General features: G+C 45.5%; 1 protein-coding gene across 1 annotated transcript in view; it reads left to right on the top strand.

The window, feature by feature from the left end:
• Slc18a1 (solute carrier family 18 member A1) overlaps positions 1 to 21,509 on the top strand; it is a 30,449-nt gene extending 8,940 nt beyond the window's left edge. The window contains 12 exon segments of the mRNA XM_052162170.1: positions 457 to 540; positions 1,432 to 1,524; positions 3,007 to 3,096; positions 3,311 to 3,354; positions 8,942 to 9,002; positions 9,079 to 9,179; positions 15,913 to 16,010; positions 17,144 to 17,195; positions 18,794 to 18,857; positions 19,134 to 19,253; positions 19,474 to 19,607; positions 21,014 to 21,509. Of these exon segments, the coding sequence (XP_052018130.1) occupies positions 457 to 540; positions 1,432 to 1,524; positions 3,007 to 3,096; positions 3,311 to 3,354; positions 8,942 to 9,002; positions 9,079 to 9,179; positions 15,913 to 16,010; positions 17,144 to 17,195; positions 18,794 to 18,857; positions 19,134 to 19,253; positions 19,474 to 19,607; positions 21,014 to 21,124 (1,052 nt within the window). The 3' untranslated portion in view covers positions 21,125 to 21,509.
• The last annotated feature ends 385 nt before the right edge of the window (positions 21,510 to 21,894 follow it).

Here is a 21,894-nt window from a genome sequence, read left to right as displayed (position 1 = left end):
ATGGCACTGCCTATGTTGGGCTGGGTCCTCCTGTATCGATTAACAAGTAAGAAAATGTCTCATAGACACGTCCACAGGCCAATCTGGTGTAGGCAGTGCTTCATCTGAGGTCAGCTCTTCCCAGAAGACTCTGGGCTATGTTAAGTTGACCACCAAATCTAAATGTGACAATTAACCTAATTAACATACCTAACAATGGGTTTTGTTTGCATGTCATGTATGATATTATGCATTTTTGACCATGGTCACCCTCCTCCGTAATTCCCCCTTTTATCCACCCTCACTCTCACTGATGCTTCCTCTTCCCAAGGAGCCCCCTGCTACAAGTAGAATTAGGGTTCCTTACAGATGGGTGGGGGTGGGGCTATTTGCAGAAGCCCAAGCAGCCGGCTAGTGTCTGAGGAAAGTGTGTCTCTTCACCCCAACCGGGATCATTCTGCCTCTTCTCTTCCCCAGTGTTTGCTTTCTCTGGCACCTATGCCCTGCTATTTGTGGCCCGAACTCTCCAAGGCATTGGATCTTCATTTTCATCTGTTGCAGGTAATACTGCAACACACACACACACACACACACACACACACACACACACACACCTCTTACCACCACTTCAGGTACTACATAGAATTTATATGAAGAGATTGAGGAGACTGTCACGCGTGGAGGCAGCAACTGTGATTCTGGAGTGAGCTGATTGTAGACTGGAGGGCAGGGCCCATAGTTTCTGGCCTAGACTAACCTCTATGTTACTCAGGTACAGTCGGCTCAAGGAAGAATGAGCTATGGTCAGGATTCTGTCTACTGCCTCCTCGTGGCCCTTCCTTTGCATTGCTTTTAACTTAATAGGAATTGTTATTTCGGTAATGTCATCAGAGTTTTCTCAGTATTGATAGGCAAAAAATGTCACAGTATCCCAGGAGGCTGCTGTGTGATGCCTCTCACACAGCTGAATGGCCTGATGGTATACTTGCTAGATAGAGCCAGCCCATGCTCCCTCTCGGGTGCCTAGTATTTTCATGTTCCTCTTTGAGTACCACACTGAATACAACGGTCTACTCATATGTCTTCCTTCCCCTGACCTCCTGGTCTGTGACCTCCTGATGCAGGGAGGTGTGTAAGGAAATGACAAAACCCTACGAAACATGAACTAACTAGACAATAGCATTATTATATTACCCTTCCTTGAAGGCTTCTCATTTTCAACAATATTAACAATGTCAGCACCAAAATAATAAGCTGTATGTAGGCAAGGACTGAGAGGCAACTGTGGAGGACAGTATTTGTGATACACTATGAGCTAAGTCTTATAAAATTGCTCAAATGAAATATCCAGTAGAGATCATCACTCAAGGTATTCCAGGGTTGGTACCAAGGGTTGTGGGAAGCAATTAGCAACGTCCCATATGCCAACTCACACAGTTATTTTCTATTCAGGGCTTGGGATGCTGGCCAGTGTCTACACTGACAACTACGAGAGAGGAAGAGCCATGGGAATTGCTTTGGGGGGCCTGGCTTTGGGGCTTCTGGGTAAGTAGCAGCTAGACAAAGACCTGAGCTCAGGAGGTGGGGTGTTGCACATCCTGTAAAGATGGCTCCAGGAGGCAGGTACTTCTTGTGGTGGAACACAAGTATTTTCCATGCCTTCCTGGCCCCCAAATGAGTTCACTCCTTCAGAACAATCACTAGGGAAAGTGACATTTCTTTCTCCTTAAGAAGCTACAAAATGCAGGAGGGCCTGGGGACATCCTGAAGGCCAATCTGTCTGAGAGAGTGAATGGCCTCACGTTGGTGACCACTGCCCCGTCCCTTCTACTTTCACACAAGGCTGGTGCTTTCCCCAGGAGAGCTGGTCCTTTGCCAGTGTCCCTTCTGATTTCACAGAAGTAATCTCTTTTAATCCTCATTACCAATTTGTGAAGGGTGAGTGGCTGTCCCCAGGGACAAGATAAGAATAAGAACCACTTAGGAGCTATCAAAAGTAATTGGAGAGCCAGGAATAAGGACTCAGATTTTCTATACTCAGAAGCCCCGGCTCCAAACAACATGCTTAGGTTTTCCTGGAGGCATAGGCGTCACATTGACTCATTGAACAAACTTTCCTGTGCTGAGCGCTTCCCACGTCAAGCACAATGCTGGCACAGATGGCACAGAGGTTACAGGCTTCATCAAGATTGCCGAGGGAAGACCCAGGTCTCTTCATTCTCTGACCTGTGCCCTACCAGCCACCATGGTAGAAAAGAGAGGGAAGAAAGCCTTGTTGTTTGTTAGTAGTCATACTGATACCCACCGTCTGTCGGCTGTGTGTCGTACCTCATCACAGTCACCCTCAGAAGATGAGCATGCTCCTTCCCTTAGAGTCCCTTCAAGTTGGCTCTTCTCTCTTTCTTGGTTGGAACATGGCACTAGCCTCCTACTGGTTCTCTTTCATACCCTCTCCTTCCTTCATGGCATATACCACCCAAAGAATCTTTTAGAGCCTACAACAGATGGGGTTTCTTCTCTGCTAAGAAGTATCATGTTTCTCAGTAATCAACAAGGCCCAGTAGATACCTCATCTGGACAACCTTGATTAATGTTGCCTCAACCACCTTCATCTTCATGTATCCCCTCAAAACATTCATGTTCCATTCACATCAGCCACCACCCACTTTCGGACCCTTCAGGCTCACTCCTACACATCACCCCAGCTGCGACAGACTTGGCAAAGAATCTGCCACCTCCTGGCCTTTCTGACTCATTTCACTAGTGTAACACAGTATTTTGTGCACAAGACCATTTACTGCTGAGCTTTTTGCCACATTTCAATGACGAGTCATATTACCTCCCTGACCCTGCCCTGCTAATTTTCATTTACTAGAAAGGCCTTCGTCCTTCAGGACAGAGACTGAATCTTCTTGACCCCTGAGCCCCAGCCTCAGTAGAGCTTAGCTCCCAAAGGCCTTCAGTACAGGCTCAGCAGGTGCGGTGGAAGAACCTCATAGCAGGTGTCTGTGCTGCGTTTCCTTTCAGTGGGCGCACCTTTCGGAAGTGTGATGTATGAATTTGTGGGCAAGTCCTCACCGTTTCTCATCTTGGCCTTCCTGGCGCTTCTGGATGGAGGTAGGTCAGTGCTGGCGGCTCCAGACAGCTTGGCTCAGGTTGGAAGTGCATTATGCCACGGTGTCTGCCTTGACATGCTTAGGTGGGTCAAGGACTGCTCCATTCTAGGAAAAAAAGAAAGACACCGAGGAAGTCAAGGTGGTAGCTATGTGGCCATTAGAACCCTAGGTAACCAGTAAATAAACAGAACTGACCCATTTCCCTTTTTCCTCAGCTCTCCAGTGTTGCATCCTATGGCCTTCGAAAGTGTCTCCTGAGGTAAGTGGTCACGAAACTCCACCATTCTGGGATAAATAGCATGGCTGAGCCCAGGGGAAAGGGGAAGTCAGAAAAGTGAACCCCAGATTTAGATTCCAGGCAGGCCTACACTTAGGGTAGCAAAGGAGTCTGCCTTGGTATTGGACAAAGATGGAAATGGGGCTGTAGAAAGAACCGTTTTCTAAAGGACGAAGAAGGTGGCGGAGACCTCCCAACACACTTCTCCAGGAGCGGATACCCCCCTTCGAACACCATTCAGCCATAGTTAATAATTGCCAGAGCTGGTGCTTATCTGACTCCAAGCACGGCATTATGGGGGGATGGGCCCAGCTCTGAGTTACGGGAGCAAGCACTTTTCCTGTGACAGAAGCAGTGGTGTCAGCTGGAAAAGGAACGAGTGTGTCCACCGTTCCCAGACCAGGTCCCCTCCGAATGGCTGAACCCTGAAGTCAAAGGACAAGGGACTCAAACAACAGGAGTAGAGAAGAAATGGACCCCAAGGGTGTGTCTGAGCTGGAGGAGGATCTATATAGGAAGAGCTTGGAGGCGGGATCCTCTACAACGCTGACAGAAAAGACAGACTGTGGATGATGAGCCTGGGGCCTGGGGGCCGGTGGGACGACTATAAAGAAGTTTTCCTTGACTTAGGAAGAAATCTTAAAGAACAAAAGTAAAGCAGTGGAGAAAGGCATCCAGAGACTGTCTTTATTTCCCTCACTGTTTGCCTCTAAGAATGGTCCGCAAACTAAGGCAAAAGGCATGATGTTTCCAAGGACTGGGAAACTAAAGAAGACCAAACCAGAGTCAGAGACCCAGTCTCATGTAGCCCAGGCTGGGCCATTAACTCACTGTGCTGCAGAGGGTGACCTTCAACTCCTTTCCCTCCTTCCTTTACCTCCTGAGCTCCAGGATTATAAGCACTACCAAAATGCCTGATTCTGAAATGTCCTTTTTAAGCCAAGGACAAGGAAGAACTGAGGACAACAAAGTAGTCTTCCGAAGATGAAAACTTAAAATCCTGGAATTAATGATCGTTAAAAAGGTGGAAAGAAGAAATGTATAGACAAAAATGAGAGCAATTCCCCTCTTTAAACGTGGGAGAGAGTTCAAACAGGGCAGACTGTAGTGTGAGGAGGGTGGAGTAGGGTGGGGGGAGGGGTGGACTGAATAACAGTGGTGACCAGGTGACTGTCTGAGCAGGGGTGGGGGTGGGGGTGGGGGTGGGGAAGAATCCAGGATGACTAGGGAATCAAAAGAGATTAAGAAGCTAAGAGTGGGAACGCTTTCGCAGAGAAGGAAGCTATACCTAAAAGTAAAGCAAACTGAGGCCAGCCTAGGTAACTGAGATAAAGAGGGAAGAGGGAAGCGTCAGCCCCAGCCCCTCGGCAGTAGGGGGAAGGGCAATGAAGAAAATGTCTAGAATGCAGCAGAGCTTAAAGCAAGGCGTGCCCGTGCGGCCCGGTGCCCCGTGAAGCCCCGGAAAAGTGGCCAAGGGAAGGATCCGAGGCTAAGGAAGTGCTTTCCCCGGAGTCACCACAGGGGAAAACTGCCCTGGCGCGGGCGTTTGCAAGCCTGCGGGCCTGCACTCTGTCCTCCACGTTGTTCTCTTCTTTTCCTGCGTTATTTATTTATTTTGGATTCTTGTGGGTCAGGACCCCATACTGTAGATCTATCTATCCGGTAATCCTCCTGCCTCAGCCTCCTGAGTTGTAGGAGTATAGCCTTGTGACAGCACTTAGTTCCCACTTGCTTTGTTTGTTTGTTTGTTTAACAGGGCTTACAATTATTTTATTTTTGAGATTATAATATAGAGACATCATTTCCCCTTCTCTTTCCTCCCTCCAAAGCCTCCCATATACCCTTTCTAATTCTTTTCTTTTTTCTTTCTTCCCCCTCCCTTTCTCTTCCTCCTCTTCTTATTCAAGATACACACACACACACACACACACACACACACACATATACTCTGAAACTCTGAATAGAAAATTGAGGGCAGGTTGAGTGCTGGTGGTGCAAGCCTTTAATCCTCTGCTCCTGGGAGGCAGGGACAGAGTGGGGGGGAGGGGGGCAGGAGGGCGGGGCAGGGGCAGGGGCAGGTTTGAGTTTAGCTTGTTTTACAGATCTACAGAATGAGTTTCAGGACAGTGAGGGCTACACAGAGAAATCCTGTCTTGGAAAACCGAGATAAATAAATAAATAAATAAATAAATAAATAAATAAATAAGAAACAGAAGTTGAGAACTAATTTATTAGTGGGATATTTTTGAAGGTAGGCCTGGGTAATTTGTGGCACATTACAGCTTAGGCTTACAGTTCCATCATGCTTACTTTATTAGTCTTTACATCCTACTTGATGTTTTTCCTCCAGTGTTTTAAGAGGAGTATACCATTTTTTTTTACTTAAAAGTACACATAGTACATTAATATTACATTTTAATTCTTATAAAACATTTAATTTTATTCTATTATAATTTTTTAGATTTCATTTTACATGTACGTATGTTTTCTGTGTGTGTGTGTGTGTGTGTGTGTGCTCGCGCGCGCGCGCGCGCGCACCTGACACCTGCAGAAGCCAACAGAGGGCACTGGAACCTTTGGACTGGAGTCACAGATGGTTGTAAGCCACCAAGTAGTGCTGGGAATTGAACCCAGGTCGTGCAAAAGAGTGAATGCTCTTAACCACTGAGCTTTGCCTACAGCTACCATTATAGTAATTTAAAAATAACTTTCAAGATGGAAAGTTTCAAAATTCAGAACATGTATATGCACTATTTATTAAGGGCTATAGAAAAGATCAGTTTCTTGTTCTTATTCCTAACATGCGGGACTTATTTCAAGAAAATCATTTTAAAGGAGTTAGAGGTTCTATTTCAGCAAAGATAGCAGAATGAGTGTGGTAGGTCACTGTAACTCAGCACTAAAGAAGCTGGGACAGGAGGATCACGGGTTTCAGGAAGTCTGGGGTATACAGTGAAATTCCCTGAACAAAACAAAGTTGTTTATGGCAGTTTTATACTGAAGTATGAAATGCTGATAAAAAAATATCTTTCTAGCCATGGGCAAAACAGTTAAGCAATTGTTAGTATATCAGCTGCAAGGCTATGATAGTCAATTTAAACACTAATTATGATATTAACAAATACAGGAAAACTTTAAAAAATTTGATGGTGAAGAAAGCCATCCACCCATGTGTACATGGTCATGTGACAATATCTATACAGTATAAGTAAAAATGAACCCCAAGCAAGGCTACAAGAGCGAAGGAGGTAGAGTGTGCAAAATGAAAATAGGTATGCTGGGGTTGGAGAGGTAGCTCAGCGGGTAAGAGCACTGACTGCTCTTCCAAAGGTCCTGAGTTCAAATCCCGGCACCCACATGGTGGCTCACAACCATCCGACCATGTAAACGTCATCTTCTGGTGTGTCTGACGACAACTACAGTGTACTTATATATAATAATAGCAAGAGGGCCGACCAGAGCGAGCAGAGGTCCTGAATTCAAAATTCCCAGCAACCGTGGCTCACAACCATCAGAACAGCTACAGTGTACTCATACACATTAGATAGATAGATAGATAGATAGATAGATAGATAGATAGATAGATAGATAGATAAATCTTTTTTTTTTTTTTGGATTTGGTTTTTTTTTTGGATTTGGTTTTTTTTTTTTTTTTTTTTTGAGACAGGGTTACTCTGTATAGCCTTGGCTGTCCTGGAACTCACTTTGTAGACCAGGCTGGCCTTGAACTCAGAAATCCGCCTGCCTCTGCCTCCCAGAGTGCTGGGATTACAGGCATGCACCACCACTGCCCAGGAAATACATCTTTAAAAAAAAGAAAGAAAGAAAGAAAATAGGTATCCTTTGTTAAAGAAGACCTGGTGGGCTCATGTCTTTAACCCCAGTACTTGGCAGGCAGAGTCAGGTGAGTTCGAGGCCAGCCTGGTCTAAGAGCAGGTTCGAGGAGAGCCAGGGCTCTGTTATACAGAGGAAAACCTATCTCAAACAAACAAACAAACAAAAAACACTATGAAGAAATTGTGCAAAAAAAAAAAAAAACAAAAACAAAAACAGAAGGAAAAATGAGGACATGTGTACGGTAGGAAAGTTTGACTCAAAGGCTTAGCAGATCAAGGTATTTGAAAAGTAATTCAAGTCACATATAAAAGTTCTTGGCATTTTATGTTTCAGGAGCTCTGTCTAGCACACCATCTGTGGTTTGTCTTACAAATCCCAGGGAATGACTATTTTCAGCCTCATTTTACAGATGCAGAATGCTCCTGAAAGAATTTGGGACTGTGATACCGTTGATGCTCTCTGAGTACCATTTCCCCTCCGTGATGGACACGTCTTGCAGTCAGCTGTCAAGGTGTCTGGGAGTAGGAATAACCACCCACCCCAAACTCCTTAGACAAAAGCACCAGAAGCCTGCTTTCAGACTCTCAGGCCTGGAAGGTGTATGGTCCCAGCACCATTAGGGTAACTTCCCGCCCAGGCCTGGAATATTCAACAGGATGGTTCTACCTGTATTTTACTGAATGTCCTGTATGGCAGTCCTACTGAATACACAACAAAGAGACTAGCCCGGGACAGTAGGAAAGTAGAGAATGTATAAATAATTTTTAAAAACTCAAAGGCTGGATGTAGCTTGGTTGGTAGAATGTCAGTGCACAGAATGCCTTGAGAGGTCTCATCCTCCACCTCATCGCCCTACACTGCAGTGTGTGCAGGGACTGTTTCCATGACAGAGACAGTGCACACAGGTTAGTGGCACAAAGCCTCCACTTGAACTATTTGAACTATATCCGTTTCTTTGCTTTGATTTACCTATACGGTGAGGGAATTATAAGTTTGGTTTTGGCACCTCTATATGTATCCATTGTTACTTTCTCATCATATGTGGTTATCATATCCAGACACGATAATCTCATATGTGATAGAGTATACTGCACACTAGAGAAATATTCTTTGCTTCCAACTACCAAGTCAGGAAACACTGGGGGAAAGGTCGAATTTGAACTTGATCATGAAGAACAGGTAAGATGGAGAACTCTGGAGATGAGAAGGATGCTGATTTGTGTATGGGCACCCAGGTGGAGCTGGTGATGTCATGAGAGAGGGGCAATCAGGACTGGTCACTAGGATCAGTATTTTAACCTACGCATGGTCCCCAGTGGCACTGCGTAGCTCAGAAGGGAGGAAAGGAAGACCTTGTTTGAGGAGTTTTCTTCCGTTGCACATCTGCACTTATCTTGAGGTTATGTGCTCTGCCTGTTGGGGCAAATGATATTTCCAGAGACAGATGGTGGACAGGCCTGGACACCCACTGACAGCCGGGGCCTGCTTCCACTCATTGTGGGAATCAGAGCCAATACACGGTGTGCTGCTCTCATTCCCTCAGGACTTGTACACAAAATGGGCTCTGGCCCCAGCAGAGACACTAGACAGGTCACTTCCTTTCCCTAGACCTGAGTTTCCTGGTCTCTACAGCAAAGGAACCACTGATGTCTAAGGTCCTATCTCAGATCTTGTGAAAACAGGAGTGTTGTAAACTCTAAAAATAAAGGTTCATGTTCTTCATTTTTCTCAGAGTGCCATGGGGACTCCACTTTTGACGCTTCTCAAAGACCCTTACATCCTGGTAGCAGCAGGTAAGCTGGCCGTGCCCTCCCTCTCTGTGGGAGTCAGGCTCAGGCAGCCACACTGGCTCACAGAACTGTCTCTCAGGTTCCATCTGCCTGGCCAACATGGGAGTCGCCATACTAGAGCCCACACTACCTATCTGGATGATGCAGACCATGTGTTCCCCTGAGTGGCAGCTGGGGTAAGTGAGCTGGGTCCCCAGAGAAGCTCAGACACCAGGCAGGTGCTGTGGGCCTTTTTGAAGGTAATCAACAACCATTAAGTCCCGGTTGTCAACCTCTCAGAGGCTGTACACTCCCCATAGGCTCATCCACACACCCACACCCATGAACTGAGTCCAAATCACCTTGTGAATGATGGCCGGCAATGGAGAGGCAGCAGATCTAGTTCTAATGTTAAATCATTTAGTATTTCCAGCCAAAGGCCTTGTTTTGTTTTGTTTTGTTTTGTTTTCTAGCATTAACTGGCAATATACATTTCTGCGAACAACGTAATCTTTCTATATTACTTTTCTCATTCTTGTGACTAAATACTCAATGTAACAAGGATGGATTTCGTTTACGCATGGTTTGAGAGGAAATAGCCTACCTTGGTGGGGCAGGCTTACAGCCACTGGAACACCTCAGTTTTAGAGAGCCCATGTAGCAGACAGCAGGAGATGCCTGCACCCATCTTGAATTCTCCTTTAAAATCCCTTTTATTTTGTCTGAAGCCCCAGCCCAAGGCATGGTGCTGCTTACATTCAGTGTGGGTCTTCCCTTCGCATTTAAACCCCTCTGCGAAGGCCCTCACGGATTGCCAGAGGCGATCTCCTAGGTGATTCCAGATCCAATAATTGCTGAGATTGACTACCATGCTTTCTGAGCATCAGTTTTTAAAGAGTGGTAGTCACTTATTTATATAAAAGAGTAAACCCAACATTTATACCTTGTTATTCCAGCCAGTGACGTAGATGAGCCTGAGACTATCAGCTCCGTTTAACCGCAATTGAGCACAGGCTGTATGTGTTCTCTCTCTCTCTCTCTCTCTCTCTCTCTCTCTCTCTCTCTCTCTCTCTCTCTCTTTCTCTCTCTCCTTTTCTTTTCTTTTCTTTTCTTTTTTTTTTTTCCGAGACAGGGTTTCTCTGAGTAGCCCTGGCTGTCCTGGAACTCACTCTGTAGATCAAGCTGGGCTCGAACTCAGAAATCCGCCTCCCTCTGCCTCCCAAGTGCTGGGATTAAAGGCGTGCGCCATCACTGCCTGGCTTCCTTCGTTCCTTCGTTCCTTCATTCCTTTGTTCCTTCCTTCCTTCCTTCCTTCCTTCCTTCCTTCCTTCCTTCCTTCCTTCCTTCCTTCCTTTCTTCCTTCGTTCCTTCCTTCCTTCCTTTGTTCCTTCCTTCCTTCCTTTCTTTCCTTCTTTCCTTTCCTTCCTTCCTTCCTTCCTTCCTTCCTTCCTTCCTTCCTTCCTTCCTTCCTTCCTTCCTTCCTTCCTTCCTTTCTTTCTTTCTTTCTTTCTTTCTTTCTTTCTTTCTTTCTTTCTTTCTTTCTTTCTTTCTTTCTTTCCTTCTTTCCTTCTTTCTTTCTTTTCCTATTTCTAGGGTAAATCCCAGGGCCCTCATGCAAACTGGGCAAATGTTCTATCACCAAGCTACATCCCTGCCTGTTCTCTTATCTAGTAAGCCCTGAGTTATAAACCCTAAATAAGCCTTAGTGCCTAGGAAAGTTTCCCCATGACTTTGTGTTAGACTATTTTAAAGTAATTTGGTTTCACAGTTGAGCACCACTTGACTTTGATCTAAAATGAACATGGAAAAGCTACTTCAAAGAGCTATTGCAGGAATGAACAGCCTAAGGTACTCCGAGCCTGAATACTCTGCAGGATAAAAACAACCACACTCTCATCACACCCCTGCTTATTGTCTATAAAGGGTGCGCAAACTCCATCTAGGTCGAAAATAGAGGATCCCAGCCTCTTCTGTCTACGTAGGCTGGGGGCCTCCATGTGTGACTTTGAGTGAGCTTAGAGAGAAGGCCTGGGCCTCTTCCAGGAAACCTGAGGACAGCAGGGCAGGAGAGGCTACGTGCAAATGGTTCAGTCACTGCAAGGCAGGAGAGGCGTGCAGTGCCAGAGGGGAAGCTGATAAGAACCGGATATAGCTCAATGTATCATAAAAAACACAGAATCTAATTTGAAGGGACCAATTCTAAGCAGGGTTCCAGCTGTACACTTAACTCAAATTGAATTTCATAGGCTGTAACTGCCTTTGACTAAGACAATTAACTGAGTTAGGCAGTGTTCCGTGCAGATAACATCTCTTCGGAGGCTTCTGGCCACTCTGGCTTCTGGTACCAGTGAGTATACTACAGCCTGGAGCAGCCCTCCCCCAGCAACCCAGTTAGCAGCCTCGCTTACCAGTTACAAGTCAGTTGGTTACCGTGTCCCAGCATCTTATACCATGGTCTTCAGCACTGCCTGCACCTCTAAACTCTACACATTCTAATGTAATTCTCTAATGATGATGCCACACGCTCAGAGAACTTGTGATTCTCAGCAAGCCAGTAAAAACAGGTTAAATCCACCCCACTCCTTCCCTCCCTCCTTCCTTTAGTTCATTTTTTGTGTTTAATGCATTCCAAGTACAGTGTCTCCTTTCTTTTCTTGTCCCAGTTCCCCACCCCCATAATTCCCTCCCCCCCACACCCACTCTTCCATTTCCCTTCAGAACAGGTCTGCTGGGGTGTCGAGTGAACACTGAATAACAAGTTCCAATAAGACTAGGTACAAACCCTCATATCAAGGCAGGGTGGGCTAAACCAGGAGGAGGAAAAGGGTCCCCAGAGCAGACAAAAGAGTCAGAGACATCCCCACTCCTGGTTGTTAGCCTATGTCGGTAAGATTTGCTGAAAGAAGCAGAGGGAAGAGGACTCTTACTTCAAGGCCAGTCTGGGCTATACATCCTCCTTTTTGATTTTTGTTTTTGTTTTTGTTTTTTGGATTTGTTTTTTTCGAAACAGGGTTTCTCTATGTAGCCCTGGCTGTCCTGGAACTCACTTTGTAGACCAGGCTGGCCTCGAACTCAGAAATCCGCCTGCCTCTGCCTCCCAGAGTGTTGGGATTACAGGTGTGCGCCACCACCGCCTGGCTCCTCCTTTTTTAATTTTGCTTTTTGGTTTTGTTTTGTTGTTGAAACTGGGTTTCATATAGCCTGGTCTGTCCTTGGCTTGAATATGTAGATGAGCCTAGCCTTGAACTCCTCATCCTCTCGCTTCCATCTCCCAAGTGCTAGCACCTGAGGCTTCCTAGCATGTGCCTACACATCCCATGGAACAAGTGATGCTTCTAATGAGTTTCCAGGGGACAAGGGTATACCCCATACCCCTCACCAATCACCCTTGGAAAAGTACTGGCCACGAAAAACTCTTCTCCAGATAGCAGGAAGGAACAGGTAACAAACAACAGCAAACCCTTGAGAGTGATGTGTGGTCTGAGACAGACCAAGTACCACATGGCCAATGGACCCTGGGTTCTGCTGCCAAGTACAGAAGACAGAACTGGCTTTGGAAAGAGATGGACCCCAGTTTGAATTTACATCAATTATCATGTTGGAGAACTGTACTTTTTTCTTATATTTATTTAGACAAGATCTTGTTACAATGGTTACACTGGTCTTGACTTCAAAATCCTTTTGGTTCAAACTTCTTGAATGCTGGGATTACAGGTGTGCATGACCACACCTAGATTTCCATCTTCGTATTTATTTAGACAAGATCTTGTTACAATGGTTACACTGGTCTTGACTTCAAAATCCTTTTGGTTCAAACTTCTTGAATGCTGGGATTACAGGTGTGCATGACCACACCTAGATTTCCGTCTTCGTTTGTAAAAATGAAGATATCTTTTGGTGTTGTTTTGGTCTTTGTACTTACTTCAGGGAGGTTACTGAAGAGCATGGATTATAGGATTTACTAAATTGGTAATTAATGTGTCTGGCAGTCATGGTCATGTGTGACCCACCCCTGCACGCAGGCTGTGAGAAGTGTGTGGATGTTGATGAGCACGGAACACAAAGCACTGGTGAAATACAAGCTTGAGTCAGCTGCTATGGAACACGTGTATGTTTGAGGAAGCTTCATTTAGGAAATTTCATACAATTTACAAGGATGTCAAGGAGCCGGGTAGCTACGCCAGCGAGCTTTCTCTTTCTGTGCATCAGCTAAACCATTCAGAAGTTATTACCTCTAAACGTTCAAAAGCAGTTATGAACAAATGAACTGGTACAGTTTGAAACAGATTGCCACTCTAGCAGATAAGGTGGGCAAACACAGGAGGACATGTTTCTCTTCTGCTGCAGAGAAGACAATATGAAAAGCAAACAAGCCACTGGCCAGGTCCTGGCTAACTGTTTACTTTGGGCTTAGGATCAGAGTAATCATAATTTCTATTGGGTTATATTGTTTTGTTGATGTCCAAAGTGGTACAGGGTAGGGCTAGTGAGACCCAGAGAAACTCTCAATGCTGATTCCAAGCAGCCCCTCAGGCCAGAGCCAGTCGGCCACTCTGGTGGCCTTGGGTAGGGGGACTATCTGGCCTTGGAGTGAGATGCCTGAGGTCCCTGACCATCACAGGTCACGACAATAATCAAGGCAAGTGCTCACAGGGCACTTCATCTGTGACAAGCCAGGGTAAAATGCTCAATATGCAGGGTGTTCTTATTTTTTATGTTTTATTAGTTTTTGTTTTCCATGAACATTTTTAAGTGTATAAGCACAACGTATTGTCACTATCGACAGCCCCTCTCCCTCTCCAGATCTTCCTATGTTGCCCTATCCTCCCTCTAAATTGATGGCCTTGTCTTTAATTATTATTGTGTGTGAGTGTGTTTATGTGTGTATGTGTGTGTGTATGTGTGTCCTTCTGAGTCCAATAGTGTACTCCACATACTCACAGGTGTAGCCCAGACTGCTTGGGCATGGAAATTTTAAAAAAATGGGAGACCCTGAAGAAAATTGATTCTCCTTCCTTCTGACACCTCTAGTTCTTCAACTGGGGGTGAGGATGGGGATGGGGTGGGGATGGGGGTGGGGATGGGAGTGGGGATGGGGGTGGGGGTAGAGCCTGTGAGCCACTCCCCCATGTACATTGGAATGCTGACCGGCGTGGCTTTGTGCACATAACCATATTATTGAGATTTCATGGGTGCAGCTTCCTGTCACGACGAGAATGCACTGCAGGAGCAGTCTCCCTGTCCTTAGGCTTTTTATGGTCTCCACAGTGTTCCCTGAGCTCTGGGTGTAGGGTTGTGCTCCTTGGTCCGTTTGGCAAAGGACACTTTAGTCACTTACTCTGTGTTTTGACCAGTTGCGGTTCTTTGTAATAGCCTCCATCTGCTACACCAAGGAACCTTTATGGTGAGGGCTGAGAGCCTAAGTAGTATATTCTTGGTGACTCACAACCATCATCTCCCTGTGTTAGTTGATTTTACTCTTATAACAAAATACCAAAGGTGGGCTAACTTTATAAACTTACACAGTTTGGGAGGTGATTGGATCAAATTACATAGGGCTGGTTCTAATGAACTCTGGTGGATGGTCATAGCGTGTATGATTCAGGGTCCCACTCCATCCTCATAGCATCTCACTCTCAGAACAGTTTTTGGGGCCAATCGGAGCCACCTAAGTATGCTCCTAGGCAAACCCTTCCAAAGATCAAAAGACCTGCCCCAACCTTCAGCAGAGTCTCACGTAGCTCAGGCTAGCTCAAATAGCTCAGACTAGCTTCAAACTCACAATGCAACTGAGATTGAGAATGAATGTCTGCCTCTACCTCCAGGACACAGGGATTACAGGTATGTGTGACCATGCCCAGATTATATTACATTTTTTATGTTTTTTTTTTTTTTTACAATTTTCCATTAAAATAGTGCTTTGTTATCTTGTTTAATGCTTTGATAGAGCAGGCTACATTTTCCTTGTGGTTCCCACAGCCTCCCTACTACTAGGATTACAGACGTGTACTGTATTTGCTTCTATGTTTACCTTTCAAAATATTTTACTATATATTTCATGTGTACGGGTGTTTTGGACCATATGCATATCTGGCGCCCAAGAAACTGGAGTTATAGACATGTAGGTGCTAGCAATCAAACCTGGATCCTCTGGAAGAACAGCTGGTGTTCTTAACCATGGAGGCATCTCTCTGGCTCCTCTGTGTTTATCTTACTTACTGTTCAATTACTGGTCTTAAGAATATCTGACATATAATAAAAGCTCATCAGAAAGAAAACAAGAAAGAAGGAAAGAAGGAAAGAATGGGAAGGTGAGGAAGGAAGAACTCAGAAATAAGTAAAATTTCTAAGGTCTCATAGTTAACAAGTGACCAATCATATACTGAACCTAAACTGTATGATCCAGCATCCATGTTTCAGATCATCTCAGTCTGTTGTCACAAAGGCATGTGGCCACGACAGAAGTTAATGAAAAGCTTTCACAGTCTCTGCCCAACTTGTTCCCTACTGTTCGCCAGAAAGATACAGTAGCAGCTTTGCTCTGTCCACATGTGGGAATCAAAGGCTTACCTAGGACCATGGGCAAAGTGACAAGGGCACAGATCATAATAAGCAAGTTAGATTTTGACTTCCCAGGAAGCCCATACTCTTGTGCTGATAACCAAGTGAATCTTTTACATGCCAGTGGCTTACTGAGTCCCCTTTTCTGAAAGTCCACGTGGGAGCAGAGAGCATGTGAGGTGTACTGAGGCTGAAGAGAGCCTTGTTACTGAGGAGAGCAGGGATGGGGCCCTGACACCTCTGCCTGCGAGTTGCACAGAGATCTCTAAAACACACAACAGAGTGGCTTGGAGACCTAGGGGTGTCAGGAGTACTTTGCTCAACTGTAGGAAATAAGGTGCTTTAGATGAAGTCGAGCACCTCCTAAGGTGAGCTTCTGTGTCCTTCCACAGGTCTGGCTTTCTTACCTGCCAGTGTGGCCTACCTCATTGGCACGAACCTTTTCGGTGTGTTGGCCAACAAGATGGGTCGGTATGTAGCCTGGGAAACTGGAAGAATGATTAAACTATCACTTAACAGTGACCTTTGGGCCCTTAGACTTGGGATAGTTTAGGGACACAGTGGTGAAAACTGCCATGCAGAGGGCAGTGGGTAGGTGGTAAGGGCAGTACAGAGAATGGATCGTCCTTAACTAGTCACTTTGGAAGAGACAATGGCTACTAAGGGATAGGCCATCCTTCCCAGTTAAAGAGGGAATGTCACCCCAATAGCTAATAGCTATAAAATCAAACCAAGCAAAACAAAGCAGTATGTATTTTGGAGCAACCATTGCCAAACTCCATTCCATGAAACCCTAGGAATTCTAGGCAGGAGCATGCACAAGGGGTTTGAGTTCAGGGAGGCAAGAACTATGAATCTCTATGCTTTTCCCCAACTACAATGATGAAATGGCTTTGGTTCTCATTTTACCTTTAACTCAGTACAAAGCTTTAAAAAATACATTAAAAAGTACTGCCATAGGAGGTAGAGATGAGGAGGAATTGTATATGTTCATGTGGGTTTTGAGAAGGTTTTGTAAGACCACAAATGTTATGAGTAGGTAGAGTTTGAACTGGGCTGAAGAGATGGATCAGTGGACAAAGGCACTTGCCTAGTGGCTGGAGTTTAACTTCTAGAACCTACATAGAGGTGGAAGGAGAGAACTGACTATACAAAGCTGTCCTCTGACCTCCACATGCACACTCTGGTGCACCTCATCTCACATAAATCCCTCCCAATACTCTCTCTCACGCACACATTAATAATAATAATAAATAACAACTACAAAAAGGAAGCAACCTGAACTGGCAAACACCAATAATCAAGTCCAAGAGCATATTCCAAGAATACTGCCTTTGGAAGCAGCAGCCTTCAGTTCTAAGGGATATAATAAGCATATGTCTCAGTGTAGTACACCCAACACTGCATAAGAGCTATGAGTTCAGGGTGAAGATGTGGTCAAGAAAAAGATCCAGACAGAAAGGGATTTAATCTGGTCCCGTAGAGATGCAGTTCCTTCCCAAATCTAAGGGGTTACTTGAATTAGGGTATTTAGCACTGGCCAAGGTGGCAGGTAATGGCCATCTTTCTGGAGATAGTGTGTGACAATGCCTCTTTTCTTCCAGGTGGCTGTGCTCCCTTCTTGGAATGGTAGCTGTAGGTATCAGCTTGCTCTGTGTAAGTACAAGACCCAGTTGATAAAGGAAGAACACTAGACAAGTTAAGATCATTTGAAGGAAATGACATAGTAGAAATTTCTACATGATCAGAAACTATGCTGCCAACGGAAGTGGCATGCCATCAAAAGGAAGTGTAACAGGAGAGGAAGAGGGCAGTGGGTGGGGACACCTAGAGGTGTGAGGCCATGCGTAAACATGTGAGTTGAAGCATGATGGGATCTCCTTCTGCAGCTAGCCAGCCAATGGTGTTTTATAACTCATTGTGACAATCCCCACAAGCCACCTGGGTATGAGCCATTTATGACTCCGTCTCTAGAAACAGAAAATTTAATAGAAGAATGAAAGCGGGGATTTCCATCTTGAAGAGTCCTTTGTACTTCTAGGCCATTACTGTCACCTGCCCTTAGTGGAGACCACCTGTCCATTTGGCTCCTGGCTAAAGGGATGTGAAGAGAGGCATGAGGCTCTGAGCGCTGTACCCAGCTGGAGCTGAAGCCCCTGGTGATGGGCAGGAGCTCAAAGCTCTATTTTCCAGCTTTACCACTGGCCATTTGTGTGGCCCTGAGCTACTCACACCACTTGTCTGCTCAGTATTCTCTCATGAGGACTTGGCTTGCATCTCACAGGGCGTTTGAGGTAATCCACATAGACTGCAGAATAGAGAGGACACATGAATAGCTCTCAGTAAGTCAGCCCTGCCAGTTATAAACGTGAACACCAACTGAGGCATTTCTCCGTAAGAATGAGCTGCCAATGCGGAACGGCATGCTAAACCTTTTAATGGCTGTGTGATGGGCAATAGGGCCACCGCTTAAAAGGGAAGGCCAGCTTTCAGTAAGGGGTGCGTGTATGCCATTGCTTGCTCTTGTGGCAACCAGATGATGCTATTAATCTCTCTGGTTGTTGAGCTGTTAAATGTTGGCTTTATTTGTGTGTGTGTGTGTGTGTGTGTGTGTGTGTGTTTGCTAAAATGGCTGCCAAGTTTCAAATAAAACCCTTGGGTGCAAATTTGGCGGTGCATGTCTTTAATTCCAGCTACTCCAGGAGACTAAGATAGGAGGATCAGGGATAGGGATTCAGGGCTTGCCTGGACTACAGAGTGAGTTCAAGTCTAGTTTGGACAACTCAGTGAGACAGCACCCCAAAAGAAATAAAAGAAAGTTTCGGGATCCCTAGCCTTACAAGGTCCTATGTTCAATCCTCAGTACTGTAAAATAAATTACAAGCAAGCTTGATAGTGCCAACGATGTTTGGCAGCATACAGTGATGAATGGACACAGCAGAATGTAGAACGGTAGAGAGTGTGAGGTGGACAATAGTTCATGAATAGGAAAGGACCCTTGCTACGATATGATGCAGTTGAGTCTGACATTAGAACTTGATCTCCCTGCTAGTTGGTTTCATAACGTTGGGTAATACCAGCCCAGTTTTCATGTGATTGAAGTGGAAGCAAGATTGTTCTTCAAAAGAAGGTATGAGAAGTCAGAGCTAAAGCGTGTGGCAGATGTCACAAATGCATGCCATGAGGAAGACTCTGCACCCTGCTCTTCCCAGCCTAGTGGCATTCTGAGGAACTCATCTTCCTTCTCATTCCAGGTACCTCTGGCTCACAATATTTTTGGTCTCATTGGCCCCAATGCAGGTCTTGGCTTTGCCATAGGTAAGCAGTGCCCTCAAAGTAAAAAAGACACCTGTGAAAATGTTCTCTGAGTCAGGTTCCTTTCCTCCCCATTTTCCCATCAGAAGAAGCAGGTGGAACGGCAGGGGTGGGAGAGAAGCTGGCAGATGTGCAGAATGGGCTCATGGTTCCTGCCTGGTCTTCTGTTGGTGCTAAGAGTGGAGAAAGCAGGCCCAGAGAGTAGACTAAGTGGGGGCAGAGTGGAGGGAGATGCTATGGGTAGGCCGACTAACAGAATCCTGCTTGTTTTGGCCACAGGCATGGTGGATTCCTCTCTGATGCCCATCATGGGATACCTGGTGGACTTACGCCACACCTCTGTGTATGGGAGTGTCTACGCCATCGCTGATGTGGCTTTTTGTGTGGGCTTTGCCATTGGTATGTTGCTTGGGTTAGATGAGAGCTCCCAGGCCTGAGTGATCCAGTCTCCCCTCTCCATTGTAGTCTACCTGGATGTGGGACCCGAGGCCTCATTCTCTTAGGGATCTGAAGATACTTGAATCTGTCTCAGCCTCTGTGGTTACCCACTTTCCCTAGGATAGTGTTGTTCAGGTGACTGATTCAACACACACTTGGAATTTGATTTATTTTTCCACAGGCCCATCCACTGGGGGTGTTATTGTACAGGTCATCGGTTTCCCTTGGCTCATGGTCGTCATTGGTACCATCAACATCATCTATGCCCCTCTCTGCTGCTTCCTGCAGAACCCGCCAGCTAAGGAGGAGAAGCTTGTAAGGCACTGGCATAGTGACCAGAATACATGTCTGTCCCTCCCTGTGGTTCCCCTGACCCTTCACCTTGAGCCCATTTCCTCTCTGCTGCTCATTTCTATGGTTTGTAGCCTTACTGTTCTGCTGAACACACTTACCCTTTTCTTCTACCCTTCACTCTCCCTTCTTTCTCTAACCAACCAAGTCCCCTATTATCTGGATCTTCAGTAAAGAAGGGACGCGAGGAGCAGGCATGGTGACACACTTCTGAAATCCCAGCATTTGGGACACAGAGTAGGATAGAAGCCCAATGTAATCGCCAGCTACATATCGAATTAAAGATCAGCCTGCCATGAATCAAAACTACTCATAAAAAATCAAAACTAAACTAAACTAAACAAAAAACAAAAAGAAAAATGAGAATATTTTCATACTTTTGTGTATGGTGCATACAAGACAGTGTATAAAGGAGAATGTTGACCTCTTATTATACTCTGCCTTACTATGTGGAGACAGAGTCTATCTGTGTACTAGAGGTTTGCCCTTTAGTCTGGGCTGGATGTCCACTGAGCTCCCAAGACCTGCCTGTCTCTACCCACCAGTTCTAGAATTACAGGCACATGACCATGAACAAAACAGTCTTTCCTATGGGTACTGGGGGTTCAAGCTCAGTCCTTATGCTTGCAGGGTACGTCCCTACTCCTGTAGAGCCATCTCTCAGCTCAGGCCTTGTCTAAACATTATGGGTGGTGGTGGTGCACACCTTTAATCCCAGCACTTGGGAGGCAGAGGCAGGTGGATTTCTGAGTTCGAGGCCAGCCTGGTCTACATAGTGAGTTCCAGGACAGCCAGGCCTACACAGAGAAACCCTGTCTCGAAAAAAAAAAAAAACAAAAACAAAAAACAAAAATAACCAACCCCCCTCCAAACCAAACCAACCAACCAACCAAACACCAAAAAGTCAAAACAAACAAGAAACAATAAAGTTAAAAATTAGTCTCCAGGTAGAAGATTCTGCTCATTTTATGACTTAGTTAATATACTTTGCTCTCCCAGGAGCATGAAGATCCCAGCATCCCTAGGTGCCTCATTGATTCAGGATGGATGTAGAAGCTGCATCCATAGCTCATAGCTGCTAAAGAACGGAAGTAGGCAGGAAGGTCTATAGAGAGGAGTGCCCATTTGGGTCAGTTATTTTGCTATGCCTTGCCCCTACTGATGCTAGGGTTCAAGAACAAGCACATCAGATGTTTGTCCTGACTAGGCTTGGTATGCCTAGGTACCTTGGAAGGCCAGAGCCTACACATGAAGCAGAACCTCACATCTCGAGTTGTTCTAAGTAGCACTAAGCTTGGATATGCTAGGGTGGACAAGAAGCAGGTTGGCCTATGATGTGCAGTAATCTCTATACTTACCTCTTGCTCCAGGCAATTCTGAATCAGGAATGCTCCGTAGAGACCCAGATGTACACAGTTCAGAAGCCCACAAAGGAGTTTCCATTGGGTGAGAGCAGCGACGACCCCGGCATTGAGGAGTAGCTGCAGATGGCGAGATCTGGGCCTTGTTCCAGGTGACCCCATGAGGCTCGAATGGCAGTGTCCCAGGGGACCAGGTCACCACAGATTCCATGGGTCTCACTTTCCTCTCCTCCCTCCTTTTGATAGTTTGCCTGTAATCACCTGTAAGTGCAACCCACCACTCTCCCAATGTGCTGTGACACCATGGTGGCCCCCTTTTTGTGGGAGGACAGTGCCACTTCCTGCCAGGCCAGGGTGAAGCTCATTAACTGGGTTATGACAAGTCCTGCAAGCGGTGACTCACTTCCTGCAGTACTGAACCGTGTGCCCGGAACACCGGGAGCACAAATGGCCAGCCCTCCTTCCTTCTTGGTTTAACATATTACCAGCTTGTCTTAAAATTTGACCTGTGTCCTGTGATATGTTTTCCCCTTAGTTTTTCCAGTCCAGCTTCCATATGTGTGGTTTTTTGCTTATTTTATGTGCTAAAATTATTTTACCTTCATTAAATGAGTGAGGCCTTCTGGTCTTCTTCATCATCCAATCAAAAAGAAATAAGCAGCTCTCCCAGGTTTGAGTCATGTCTGTTCTGATGATTTCTCATGTATGTTTCTGTCTTTCCCAAACCTCCTAAATTCTTATAAATAAAAGTGGTTAAAGTACAGAAAAAAACAAAAACCAACCAACCAAACAAACAAAAAACCTCAAATAAACAACGTTGCATTAGACTCAAGGGTTCGCTTCATGAAGCAAAAAGAAACTCTTGAAATTTCTCCCAAACATATGTTTCC

This window comes from Apodemus sylvaticus, chromosome 18 (assembly GCF_947179515.1).
Source record: "Apodemus sylvaticus chromosome 18, mApoSyl1.1, whole genome shotgun sequence".
NCBI classification, from domain to species: Eukaryota; Metazoa; Chordata; class Mammalia; order Rodentia; family Muridae; genus Apodemus; species Apodemus sylvaticus.
Note: the sequence above shows the minus strand (reverse complement) of the source record. Positions and strands in the feature narration are given on the sequence as shown.